At 54.3% G+C, this 13,520-nt stretch overlaps 1 protein-coding gene across 3 annotated transcripts; it reads left to right on the forward strand.

Moving 5' to 3' along the window:
- The first annotated feature begins 268 nt into the window (after positions 1-268).
- CDCA4 (cell division cycle associated 4) lies at positions 269-11,361 on the forward strand. 3 transcript variants are annotated; one of them, XM_027570720.2, is made up of 2 exons: positions 269-320; positions 8,579-11,360. In XM_027570720.2, the coding sequence occupies exon 2, from the start codon at positions 8,585-8,587 to the stop codon at positions 9,311-9,313; it is 729 nt and encodes a 242-aa protein (XP_027426521.2). In that variant the 5' UTR covers positions 269-320; positions 8,579-8,584; the 3' UTR covers positions 9,314-11,360. The 3 variants fall into 3 exon arrangements, with proteins under 3 accessions (XP_027426521.2, XP_027426520.2, XP_027426522.2); XM_027570719.2 differs by lacking the exon at positions 269-320 and adding an exon at positions 3,420-3,539 and having other exon boundaries at positions 8,579-11,361; XM_027570721.2 differs by lacking the exon at positions 269-320 and adding an exon at positions 4,861-4,962 and having other exon boundaries at positions 8,579-11,361.
- The last annotated feature ends 2,159 nt before the right edge of the window (positions 11,362-13,520 follow it).

Genomic DNA, 13,520 nt, shown 5'->3' on the forward strand with positions numbered 1-13,520 from the left:
ATCCTCTCCCGCCACGCCCCGCCCCGCTAGCCCTGCGCAGGCGCACTGGGGCCGCGCGCGGAGACCTGGGAGTGGGCGGGGGCGGGGCGGCCAGGGCGCGGGGCCCAACGGCCAACGCGGCCGCGCGGGAACTCGCGCGCTAGGCCCCGCCCGCGGTTTGAACCGGAGGCCCCGCCCCCACGTTCGGCCAATCGGCGGGCGGGAGGGCCGGCGCCATGGCGACCCTTTGTGGGCGCGGAGCCGCCCGGCCCCGCCCCGCCCCGCGCGGCCCCGCCCCTCCCTCGGCGGCGGACGCGGGCGCAGACGGCGGTGGCGGCCAGGTGAGCGTCCCGGCGCGGGCGGCGGGCTTTGTGCGGCAGAGGCTGGCCTCCCTGGGCGCCCCGGGGGTCGGGGGTCGCGGCGGGGGGGGAGGAGGCGCGGCGGAGGAGGGAGCGCGACACGGGGCGGCCGGCCGGCCGGCCTGGCGGGGCTTCCGGCGCCCGGGGACTCCCGGTCGTGCCGCCGCAGCCCGGACTTCGGCTGTTCGGCTGTGTCTGAAGCTCAGAGCCGTGCTTGGCCCCGGGCTGGAAGCGCGCTGTGGGCTCCCGGGAAGGGGAAGCGCGCCAGCCGGGGCCGTGGGCTGCGGCGCGGCCCCCCAGGAAGCCCCTCCGCCTCCCCACCTGGGACCCGGGTCGGCGCCGCCCGCCGAGCCCCGCGTCCGGCCGGCCGGTGTTTCCAGCGCCGACCGGAGGGCCCCGCACTGCCCTCTGCGCCCTCCCCCCTCCGCGGGGACCTGTGGTGCCCGGGCTCCCGGGTCTTCGTGTCCTGCTCTGCATTCCTGACACAGTGCGTGGTGCGTCCTAAGTCCTTGAGCGAAGCTGGGTTTTGCTGGTACTAGGACGCCTTCCACAATGGCCCAGCCAGGGGCACCATTCTCTGGAACCCTGGAGGGCCGCACAATCTCTGCTGCGGACTGCAGGCCTCTCGAGTGTTCACTTTGGCTCCTTTTCCTTTGTCTCTGGGTTTTAATTGCTTTGAAAAGGAACGTTAAAGATATTTTGCAATGGTTTCCGTCCCCCGTACTCGAGTGGACCCAACTTCTCTTTAAGCTGGCCAGGGAATATCGGGGAGCAAATGATGACAGCCTTAGGTGGTCTCCCGCCCTGCCTGCCTCCTGTGCAGTCCAGCTGAAGCTGCCCAGTGCAGTGGAGATGGACATCGGGGAGGGCAGTGGGGAGTGAGGACAGGAGAATGCCCAGACCTGGCTGGTGAACTCTCTTCAGTGGGCTCCTTGTGCCCTCCCGCCCTGCCACTCAGGTGTGTGGGAGGGAGCCGTGCTGTCACTAGGGAAAGTATCAGAACCTCTTCCAGAAGTCAGAAGCAAGCTTAACTCCACATTTTCAAAAGCTTATTGTCTGCAAAACAGGATTACCAGGTAATAGTTTGCTGGGAGATGCTCTGGTCCCAATGGAGGGTTTCCCAACTCTGTTTCCTCTTCCGGTGACCCTTGCGTTGCATGCACAGGACAGCAGGACTGAGTTAATTTTTTAAAAGAGAAAAAATGCCTGCTTACAAAATTAAGTTTAATGTCTTACACACTTTCTGCACATAACTTTATTTTCAAATTTTGCCATGTTTTACAACTGAAGTTGAAATTCAGAATGAAAAGTCAGTTATGATCTTTTTCTAAAAAGAATCACAGGTTTTATCTTGGAAAGAGGGCTAGGAAGTTTTTTACAGCTTCCTAAGGGAACATGTTTCCCGGCAGAGAAAGTTTGTGTATTTCATTCCAAGTAACAAAAGTACCTGAAATGCCCTTTTTAGTAATAGCTTAAGGAAAATTTCAAGACAGTGAAGATGAACCCCCACAGGTGGACTCCAACGCAGCCCTTCTCAAGACTTTGGCACACTTGCTCTGTCTTCCCGTTTTCCTTTGATGGGGTATTTCAGAGACAGTCTGATCATGTGACAGAAACAGAGTTCATGTGGATTTGCCTGAAAAACCTGAGTGTCATGAGTGTGCTTGGTGGTGGCTGAAGATCGTGGTGACAGGTCAGGCCAGAGCCGAGTCTGTCTTCTGCTTGGAGTCTGGGGTTTGCTGGCCACCGGATGTGAGAGCAGCTGCAAGGAGAGGGAGAGGCCACTTGTCGTGAACCGTGGGGAGTCTGCCAGGCTGGGGTCCCCTTTGTCTTGGGGGTGTCCTGATGGGAACAGGACAGTGCCCCTCCCTGGCTCCACCCACCACAGGGGACCCTCAGTCTTTCTGTCTTCTTCAGTTTTCTTTGGTCAGCCCTTGGTCTGGAGGCTTTTGTGCTCTGACCAAGGGCTGAGCACCAATGGCCTGTTTGTCCACTGACTTTGGAGGGTTTTGAGCGAAACACTGTTAACCCTGAGGGGTTGATGGGACTTAACTCAGTAAGACCTCCCGGCCATCTGTGGAAGTGGATGGAGGTGCGTAATACCGAACGCTTTTTTGTTCAGAACTGAATGGTGAGTCAGGCTCTGCAGTTACGACAGTCTGGGAAGTGTGGGGTCTTGTGTGCTGTGCTCGAAGGGTCAAGCGCCCCAGACCACCATCCTGGGCTGCCCAAAGAGCTGTGCTTGGGGGAATGTGTGCCCACCTCTGCTGCCTTCAGAACCGTACTCTGCGCTGACTGTCCCAAACACAAATGTCTGAGGAGGGTGATCCTCACCGGCCACCTTCAGCCTGGCGCATCACCCCGACACGGCTCTGGTGACAGCACCTGGGCTCGTGTGATTGGATGCGCTGCCCTTGAGCTACTCTGTCTCAAGTCCTAAGTCTGCCAGCATTTTCTTGTACAGAGTGCAACAAAAATTAACAGTTGCTCAGGGTTCGGGACATTTGAAGGGAATAATTAGAATGGCTTTGAACACATACTTGTCCTGGCATGTGGAATGAGATCCAAGCACTTAGTGATGCAGGGGCGGCAATATCTAAAATGGTTTAGATTTAAACTAATGTGGTGGCCTTCCCCCCATCAACTTGTTTATGTATTTTCTTTATAATCAAGGTATCATTTATTTCATACAATGCAATGAGCAGTTACTAGTGGTGCAGTTCAGGGAATCTGACAAATACCATGCTCCTGTCAAGATGGGGTGAATTTCCATCATCCTGGGGAGTTCTCGACTGACCCTACTCCTCCGCTGGTAACCATTCTGCTATTTTAGAACTTAGGTTAGCTTTACCTCTTCTAGAAGTTCATATAAATGGAATCATATGGTACCTATTTCTTTGTTTTTGCTTTGTAATTAGGCATAGTATCTGAGGTTTGTCCATGATGCACAGGTCCGTGTGGATTTGCTGGGTGGTGTTCCATTGTCAGCACCCCAGCTTACCCATTTGACTTGCTTATTTTGAATCTGAAAATAATGTTTACATCCAGGGTGATGAAACAGGTTAATGGCAGGGGCCTGGAAGATCGAGCTGGGTTAATGACTACAGTGGAGGGGAACTTCCCAGCAAATGTGAAAAAATCCCTACAGAAAAGCCTGGTGCAGGGCGAATTGATGGCGCCTTCCTAGAGAGCAACTTGATGGTGTGTATTACGTGCCTTACAAATGCTCCTGCTTTGCCCTAGTAGAACCTCTGCAGAGCCAAGTACTGCCAATATCAGAACCTAGAGTCAGAACCCAGCATCACTCTAACTGGGGAGACTGTGAGTGGTGTAAAAGCAGGGAATAAGCCTCAGTTCCTTGTAGTGTGTTTATACCTGAGGGTCACCGCCAGGCTGTCGGAAGTGATGGTCAGCTTTTGCATGTGGTGGAAAGTGTGTAAGCAAGAAAAGCAGAGCCCGTAGTGAGCTCTCGTGCACAGAGAAGAACCTGTTTAGGGAGATGCTAGGAAGAACCCGCGTCCTAACCGGTTCTCTGAGGGGTCGGCCATGGTAATTTTTGTCTTGTACTTTCTGATGCTCTTCCCAGTTATGTACAGTAAGCTGCAGAAACCAATGAAGGCACCTGTGGGAGAAGAGCAAAGGCTGCTTACTGGAAGCACCTGCAGCCAGGGAGTGGGCCACCTCCTGGCTTGCGGGCAGACACTTGGGGACAGGCAGGGGAGTGGCAGCACTGCCAGCTGGAACCGGCTTCCAGGGCCCCTGATGGGGGCTGCAGGCTGGGGAGGCAGCAGCCCTTGTGGTTTCGTGGGCAGCACGTTTGGATTTTTCTAGGAAGTGGGGACAAATATTAGGGCAGCCGTCGGTTATTGATGAAGCCCTGGCCCTTGGGGTGACTGTTACAGACGTCATCGGCTTCCTGGGTTGTCATGGAGATACAAGTCTTGACTTCCTGGTCTGTGTTAACCTTAAAAATGAAAGTCAGTTATTTTACTAGCGAAAATGGATTTATTTGGGTGAAAAATTAGTAAAAGGACACCTCATTTAGAATGGCCTCAGGAGGCTGGCAGGAGCAGCGCTCCCCGCACCCCCCTCACTGACCACGACAGACCCAACCGGAAGACACGCCCCTTGCTCATGGATACTCTGTTACCTTCCCAGCAGGAAGAAGGAAGGTTTCCTCCTCCCCTGGCAACAGCCCAGCCAATGAGAGACCGTCATGGCCCCACCAATGGGAGCCTGTCCTAGCCCAGCCAATGGGAGACAGTCCCGGCTCAGCCAATGACAGATGGTCCAGCCTAGCCAATGAGAGACTATCACGGCCCTTCCAAAGGGAGGAGGTCCCAACCCAGCCAATAAGAGACTGCCCCAAGCCCAGCCAATGAGAAACCTCTATGAGCTCCCAGTTTACTCCAACGGGCTTTCCGATTGCAACAGCCCCACTCCCCGCCCCCCAGAAAAGCGCCTCCTCTGCGATGTTCTCGGGTTTTTCCGTAGCTTGCTTGTCCTGCATTGAAACTGTTGTTCCCAGATAAATCCATCTTTTGCTGGTGAGATAACTGGTAGGTTTATTTCTAAGGTTAACAACGTGCACGCTCCGGCGAAACCATAGGCAAATCCAACGAAGGTGAGTAAGGAGGAAGATGGAGGAAACGAAGTCCCTTGGAGAAAAGTAGGAGCTCGGGGTGGTGAGGGTTTCCCACTGGCTGAGTTGCAGTGTCGGTTTCCTGTGGGAGATGCAGTGTGCATATTTCGGGGGGGGGGGCTGTCATTGACATGAGTGGTACTGGCTCCCCCTTCTAGCTTCTGCATTTTAGTGAGGCTTGCCTTTATTAATTTTTCTGGCTGGTTGCTGCAGGTAAGGGGTTGGCGTCCTGGATGGATCTAGCTGCTACCCTGTGTATATTCATTCTTTCAAAGCAGATATTAACAGGGGCCCTCCCCAGGCTTTTCCTGATGTGCTGTGTTCCTAAGTGCTGTTCTGGGCTGTTTTTAACCGGAGCAGCTGTGGCAGGCACTGAATTCAGCCTTGGTGTGGGAGGCTCCCACTGCACTGACCACGCATAAGCTCATGTCTTGGGCTTTCTGAGGACCCCTCGAGGAAAGGGAGATGGGGCCCCAGGGAGTTGGGTCCTTGGCGAGGCGTCTTGAGCTATGTGAGCTGTGGGTCTCTCGCTGCCCCCAGCGGCCCTGGTGTTGCTAACCGACCTCGCTATGCAGGGCTCGCAGAAAGGGTGGCTCTGAGTCATTCTCTTGGTAACTTGGGCTTCATTATGTTATTTGAGTGAGTTTTGTTGGGCTCTAAATTAAATCGGTTGCCATACAGAGTTGGGATTTTATTTTCTTTTTTTAAAGATTTTATTTATTTGACAGAATGAGAGAGCACAAGCAGGGAAGCAGCAGGCAGAGGGAGAGGGAGAAGCAGGCTCCCCGCTGAACAGAGAGCCCGATGCGGGGCTCGATCCCAGGACCCTGGGATCATGACCTGAGCTGAAGGCAGCCGCTTAACTGACTGAGCCACCCAGGTGCCCCCAGAGTTGGGATTTTAGATTTGGTTGAAAAGAGATACTAAAAGACAAGTAAAGTGACTTGCCACAGAGGAACCCTGAAGACTTAATTTTTTCCCCCAACACAGGGTATCTTGTAGTTTGACATAATCTCATATTAATTCTTAATATACTCATCAATTTTAAGCAAGTGGCTTTAACACAAATATTGACAGAAAAAAGCTTCTGTAAAAGTTGAATTTGCAGTTACAACAAAGAACTTGAATCCTTTGCTACCAGTAGTGAGTGAAATTTTTTCATGTGTTGTGGTGGTAAACCTGTTCATTCATTTGTTTAAAAAATAGTCGATAAGTCAGTGTGTGGCCGGTGTCCTGGTAGAAATGGCAGTGGTTTCAGGCTTTAGAGTTGGTAACCTGTTTGCTGTTCTGGGGAAAGTAGTCTGGGAGGGGAATAAGCTACAGTCACTTAGTATTTTAAACTTTTTAGTTTGAAGTAAACAGATGCGTAGGCCACTGTAAAGAAATGATGTGGAGCTACACCTCCTCCCCAGTGTTGACATTTAAATGGACACGCAGACACACATGTCTTCCGTGTAACCACAGAGCTGAGTGATCCTGTGTGCACACACGTGGTTCTGTGCGGTCAGAGCACATGGAGAGCTTCGTGGACGCACTATACCCACTTCCTATCTAGGTCGTGTTAGAATGTTCCGGAAATGTATGCCATATGCAACAATTTGAGGTGGGCTTTCTCGCTCAGCATAATTCCCCTAGGACTCCTCCAGGTTTGGGTCTCTCTAGGGTATGCTGCCCTCCTGCTGAGTGGCAGTGTGTGACTGGTGCCCCGAGTGTGTCAGACACTCCCTGGTGCTGGGCTTTGTTTCCACTGGGTCATTATGTGTAGAGCTGCTAGGAACATTCTTGTGCAAGTTTTGGCATGAATGTTGGCTTTCATTTCTTTGGGATAAATGCCCCCAAGGTCACTTAATTTTAAAAATTTCTTAAAATGTTAAACGTATGGGGGTGAGATCTTTGACATTGAAAGGAAACCCTGGGGACAGAGGTCCTTTTTCTGTCTATTTAAGGGTGGGGCTGGCAGGAGTGAGTCCTCAGAGGGCTCCTGGCGGGGGTGCAGAACTTTGGGGGCCTGAGTGCAGACAGCACAGGCACCAGCCCCGCCTCCCACGGTTCTCGGGGGCCCTGGGCACACACCAGATAGGCCAGCAGCAGTCACAGAGAGCCACTGGATTGATTAAAAAAAAAAAAAATCTAAAAATTTACAAATTTAAAAGACTAATCCTCTTTATGAATAACTCAAATTAATTACTTGAAATAAGGGGTGTCTGGGTGGCTCAGTTGGTGAAGCATCTGCCTTCGGCTCAGGTCATGATCCCAGGACCCTGGGATCAAGTCCCCACATTGGGCAGGTGGGGAGCCTGCTTCTCCCTCCCCCTCTGTCACTCCCCCCTGCTTGGGCTCTTTCTGTCAAAAAAATAAGATCTTTTTTAAAAAGTTACTTGAGAGCGCCTGGGTGGCTCAGTCGTTAAGTGTCTGCTTTTGGCTTGGGTCATGATCCCGGGGTCCTGGGATCGAGCCTCACGTCGGGCTCCCTGCTCAGCGGGAAGCCTACTTCTCCCTCTCTCACTCCCCCTGCTTGTGTTCCCTCTCTCAATGTGTCTCTCTCTGTCAAATAAATAAAATCTTTAAAAAAAAAAAGTTACTTGAAATAAAAATGTTTAGCTACTTTACGAACTTGAGAAGAGAGAAACTTGATGCGTTATGGCTTACCTTTGTTCTAGAAAGGGTAGACCTCACACGCTGCTTGTGGTAAGCCCTGAGAGCCGGCTCCGGAGCCCTCCTGGTGCCTGGCCAGGTGGTGCAGGTACCAAGCTGGGGCCCCAGACCTTTCCTGCTCTGCTTTTTAATTCTCCAGAGATCTCTCAACCTAGAATGAGTTCAAAAGAACAGTCTGCCCCTATTTTGGCTTCTGAAAGCAGACATCTAGTGAGCCTGCTATGGTATATGAGACCGGTGCCACCCCAGAGCCTCCAGGTGCATCCTAACCTGCCCCAAGGTGTCTGGTCCTCCAGGCTGGAATGGCAGCTGGCCTCAGAGTCCCCACCTGTGCCCAGTGAGGCGGAGTCCAAGCTGTGCCTTGGAGGAGGGGGGACACAGTTGTCTAGGGAATCAGCCCAAGTGTCGTTCTCCCCCTGCCCTCACCAGCCGAATGTGCTGCCAAGACCCTGGGCTGTGAAGACTTGGGCCCTCTGGACCCAAGGGGCACATTTCGGCAGGGCTGTGGCAGGAAAGCCCTGAGGGGACAGCGGCTGCCCATGGCGGGGCCCCACGGTCATCAGCTTGGGCACAGGCTGGGGGGTGGCAGGCAGGCCAGCACCTGTCCCGCTTCCCCCATGCTCTCCTCCCTTGTGGGCACCAGTGCCCAGAATTTGGGTGTAGAGTTTCAGCCTTGCTCTTCACAAGTGTATTTCCTGTATTTGTAGTCCGTTTGTCTTTCCTGATGGAGATGGGGGCGGGGAGTGGTTTAGAGCTCTGTTGTGTGTCAGAGCCTTCCCTCCCAGAAGCTGGGGCGCCATGTGCCCCCAGGACCACATCGGTGGCGTTACCGCAGCCAGTCCCCCTCCTACACCTGCCTTTGGCAGTTGCAGACTGAGTCTCAGGGCAGGGTCTGCTGGGGACTCTGGAATGTGCTAAATGGCATCCTCCTTGCTTTCCACAGGGCACGATGTTTGCACGGGGGTTAAAGAGAAAAAGCGCCGAAGACGGGGAGGATGTGGAAGGAGGCCTGGCAGGTGCCCAGGCCATGCCTTCCTACAGCCTGCAGCGCCAGTCGCTCTTGGACATGTCCCTGGTCAAACTGCAGCTGTGTCACATGCTGGTGGAGCCCAACCTCTGCCGCTCGGTCCTCATAGCCAACACAGTCCGGCAGATCCAGGAAGAGATGGCCCAGGATGGGACCTGGCGTGTGGTGGCACCCCAGGCGGCAGGGCGGGCGCCATTGGACCGCCTCGTCTCCACTGACATCCTGTGTCGCTCGGTGCGGGAGCAGGAGGGGGAGCGCCCTGGCCCTGACGCGGGAGATGGCCACACGCCAGACCTGGTTCCGGGACTTGCCACAGTCCCATCTGCACAGGCCCTGAGGAGCCCTCAGAGCAGCCTCTGGGAAGTGGACAGCTCTCGAGAAAACAGAGGAGGCTTTCAGAAGTCCCTGGATCAGATATTTGAAACGCTGGAGAATAAAACCTCTGGCTCTGTGGAAGAGCTGTTTGCAGACGTGGACAGCCCCTACTACGACCTGGACGCGGTGCTCACGGGGATGGTGGGTAGCACCCAGTCAGGCCACGGCAGCGGGCTCCAGGCCTTCTCCTCCGCGACCGCCCCGCCTCCCAGTTCCAGCTGCAGGTCGGATCTGGGCGAGCTGGACCACGCGGTGGAGATCCTGGTGGAGACTTGAGAGGGCAGCTGTGCCCTGATGGGACACATCGTGGATGGGTTCATAAGGCATCCAGAGTGCTTGGCCTGTGATGCTTGCTGCCCTGCATCTGCGGGCTCAGCGCCTGGTTTGTCTGTGATGAGGAGAATGTTCCAGAACACCATCCAGTTGCCCTCTCCCATTTCTCCCCAAGGGGGCTAGGCGGTTTTCCTTCGGGCTGGTCATCCGGGCCAGTCTGACATCCCGCTGGCCTTGGGCGCTCGTCCCCTCTGTCCTGCTGCAGCTCTGTGGAGGGCTCGAGTTGCCAGCTCTGTATCCAGCCTGGTTTAACTTTAGATAGGTGAATTTTTTTAAATTAAGTTTTATATGTTTTGGGCAATATTTTGTCTTAAGATATATTTTTTAAACTTTTTATACTTTTATCTTTTTAGATTTTTTCAGCTATTTTCTTAAAAGTATATTTTTTCTATAAACATTTTCTGCTGCTACATTAGAAACTTATAACCTAAACAGTTGCAGTTGGTGTATTTCTTTTTTTAAGGTTTAAGTAAGGACTTGTTTTACATGAAGCTTCACTCATGTAGTGTACCTAGGTCATGATTTTCACTTGACGTTTGTGTGAACCTTCTCCTGTCCTCCGTGACGATTAGAGCACCTTGCACAGCCCCATCTTTTATTCTTGAGTGTCATTACCAGATCTGCTGTGCCAGCCCTGTCTTCGTTAGAGTTACGTGGGGATTTCAGAAGGTTTTATTTATGCCTATTTATGTGTATGTGTTGGAGGCAAAGGTCAGATCCTGTCAGTCAGATTGTGGGCACCCCAGGTGTCTCAGGTGGTGCCTTCAGAGGATCTGACTCTCGGGGCCCCTCTTGTGTGGTTTTCCCAGCACAATGGGCCTCTCCCGGGAAGATGCTGCCTGCCAGCATGCCTCACCACTGTAGAGGGCCTCCGACTGGTATGGACATTAATCAAGGGAAACCTCACTAAAATAGAGTGGGGAGGCCTGAAGAGGGGGCTCTCACTCCATCCCACTGGACATCAAGGATTGTCGATCACAGACCCAGCAGAAGAATCCTCAACAGGAAAGAGTCAATTGCAGGCCCCACAGGAAAAGGTGCACATTGCATCTCCCACCAGAAACTGCTGGCCCCAGCACCTCAGCCAGAAACAAGCCCTCATCACCCAGGACTCCCGCTTCTCTCCAGTGGACTTCCGTTCCAAACAGCCCTTCCGCTTCCTTCTTTCTCCATAAATAATGTTCCTCTCATTTGTTGGACTTGTGTGTGGTTCTGCCGTAGCAGGTTGTAATTCTGTTATTCCTGAATAAACCCATTTTACTGGTAAAAAGGTCAACACTAGCCTAGCTGCTGGACCCACATTTGCCGGGCTGGCATGCACGGAGGTCGCCATGTGCCAGGTGTGTGTGGAAAGGGCGCTGGACTGGAGAGTGCCCATGCTTGCTTTGGTGCTGGGACAGAACTGTGAGGTGAAGTCTATAATTAAATCTGGACACTCATCATTGTATGACTTCTCAATCCCGAGGGTGGTTGACAGTGGGGTTGGCGGAACAGTGCCGCGGAAGTGAGCTTTGGGGTACCCTGCGTGCTCCCTGTGACCCTGCCCTGGACACTGGGAACACCCACACCTTTTTGATTTTTTCACTGGTTTACAAGTAAGCCTGCACTCCCTGCCCCACCCCTGCCCATCTCTTGCTTCTCGCGCTTTTTCTTCTTTACCCAGCCTTTAGCCAAAACAGTCTGTTTTCTTTCCTGCATAAGACCTTTCTTTAATATCCACCATGTACACATTGCTTTATTAAACATTACCCAGCAAACAAAATGGAAGTGTGTTCATTATCAGCTACAGCATAATCCACGAGTGGATCTTTTTTCCTAGGTCAATTCAGCTGGCTTATCTGTTTCACTTGGATGTGTTAAATTGGCACTTTGCCAACCACACAGGCTTCGACGTTCAGCACCTGCTTCTGCCCCAGTTGTGGGGCTGGGGGGAGGGACAGTGCCCTGGAGGAGCCAGCAGCAGGCTGAGACTTCCACGGACGGCTTCCTTCGGATTCTGAACGTACTTTTTCCTCGTGGAAAATAAAGTCTATGTGTCTTAATAAACAAGCCTGAAACTGAAAAATTAGTAAAAGACACCTCATTTAGAATGGCCTCAGGAGGTCGGCAGGAGCAGCGCTCCCTGCACCCCCGTCACTGACCACTGCAGACCCAACGGGAAGACACGCCCCTTGCTCAGGGATACTACGTTACCTTCCCAGCAGGAGGAAGGGAGGTTTCCTCCTCCCCTGGCAACAGCCCGGCGAATGGGAGCTTGTCCCGGCCCAGCCAATGGGAGACAGTCCCGGCTCAGCCAATGACGGATGGTCCAGCCTAGCCAATGAGAGACTATCACGGCCCATCCAAAGGGAGGCAGTCCCAACTCAGCCAATAAGAGACTGCCCCAAGCCCAGCCAATGAGAAACCTCTATGAGCTCCCAGTTTACTCCAACGGGCTTTCCGATTACAACAGCCCCACTCCCCGCCCCCCAGAAAGGCGCCTCCTCTGCCACGTTCTCGGGTTTTTCCATAGCTTGCTTGTCCTGCATTGAAACTGTTATTCCCACATAAGTCCATCTTTTGCTGGTGAGATAACTGGCAGTTTTATTTTCAAGGTTAACAAGTACCTTGTGTCTTTATATGATTTCTTTAAAAATTACATTTTCAGTCTCAGTGGCTGCAGCGCCCACTTGCCCCTGTCCGAGGTGGAGCAGTTCAGAGAACCGGTGCGCTCCGGACGGCCAGCCGAGCAGGGCCTCCAGCTTGGGGGTCCCCACCTCGCTGACACAGCTGCTCCTGCCCTTCCTTTCCCCCTTTGTTCTCCTGTTGTCTCCCAGCTGCCCGCTTGCATTCCAGGGGCTCCCTCCCGTGGGACGCCTCACGCCCACCTGGTGGCCCAGCTGTCCTGGGCAGGGCCAACTCTGCAGGCCCTCTGTCATCCCAGCCGGGCTGGCTGGTGGGCACCTGACTGCGGATGGCCCTGGAAACATGTGAGCGCCTCTAGAGAGGGACAGAGGCAGGTGGCCAGTTGCCGGGATGCATCCTACCTGCACGTGCAGGACTCCGGCCGTCCAAGCGCCCCTGTCGGCCACAGCATGCTAAGGCTCCTGTCCTCACCCCATTTCTCCTGCTGCCTCTCCGGTGGGGCAGGGGAGCTCTGTGGTTCTGGGCAGGGGAACCCCGGCTTGAGGGCAGCGGGTCTCGGGTGCATGTCTCCTGCTGCTCCCGAACATGGCTGAGCCTCTGCTCGCCCTCCTCAGCCAGGACGGGCCTCGGGCATGCCTGCCACCCCGCTGCCCCTGCTGTCTTGACTTGTGGCTCCCAGGGCGGGCGGGGGCCCCGCCGCTGCCCCCGGAGCCTGGGGGGAGGGGAAGCAGGTTTCAGGGTTGACAGCCGGCCTGTGAAAAATTCCAGGGGGGCCGCGCCTTGACTGACAGCCCCGAAGGTCACACGAAGGTCGAGCGGCGTGGCCGCCGATGGGCCTTACGTTGGAAGAGCCTCTGAACCAGCAGTCGTAAATGTACGTGGAGTTGCCTTCCTGGATAGCAAGTGATAGGATGAAAGCTTTGTCACGGGGCGAGGGGGTTCAGGAGTGCAGCCAAGAACCCCGGGGGGAGCATGGAGACGGATCAGGCAGTGGTTAGTCAGAGTGCCGCTTTCCTGCAGTTTGTGACGTTTCTTGCAATCGCCTTTTTAAATTCTTGGAACCTGTTTCTTTTCTCGTTCTGTTCTCTTTTTGTGGCTAATTTTGTACTTGTAGTTTTGTAGTCTTTTGGGAAAAAAGCCCCCAAGTCTATAAACTGCAGCAGGGCGCTCCTTGGGGAGCGTTAGAAGGTCATTGACGCTGGGGCTGTCGCCCGGCAGAGCAGTGTGGCCTTCTCTACCTGCGCTGGCCTTGTCCCTGGAGCACTGCCCCTACACGGAGGCCACCGTCGGAACGGCCGGCCGTGGGCAGCACCTGCTGTACATGTCGGAGCCAGCTAAGCTGAGCCTAGCCGGGTGGCCGGGCGCAGGGCCCAAGGTGGTGCAGCTCCACGGTGGCCCCACCTACCGGATGGCGCATGACCCAGGGCTGAGAGCCGGGCACAAGCCCGGCTGTGCTTCCTGCCCCTGCACTAGAGGGGCCAAACCCCTGGAAGCCAGCCTCCAGGAAGCCCCTGGCCAGGGTCTC

The sequence above is a fragment of the Zalophus californianus genome, chromosome 6 (assembly GCF_009762305.2).
Source record: "Zalophus californianus isolate mZalCal1 chromosome 6, mZalCal1.pri.v2, whole genome shotgun sequence".
Lineage (NCBI taxonomy): Eukaryota > Metazoa > Chordata > Mammalia > Carnivora > Otariidae > Zalophus > Zalophus californianus.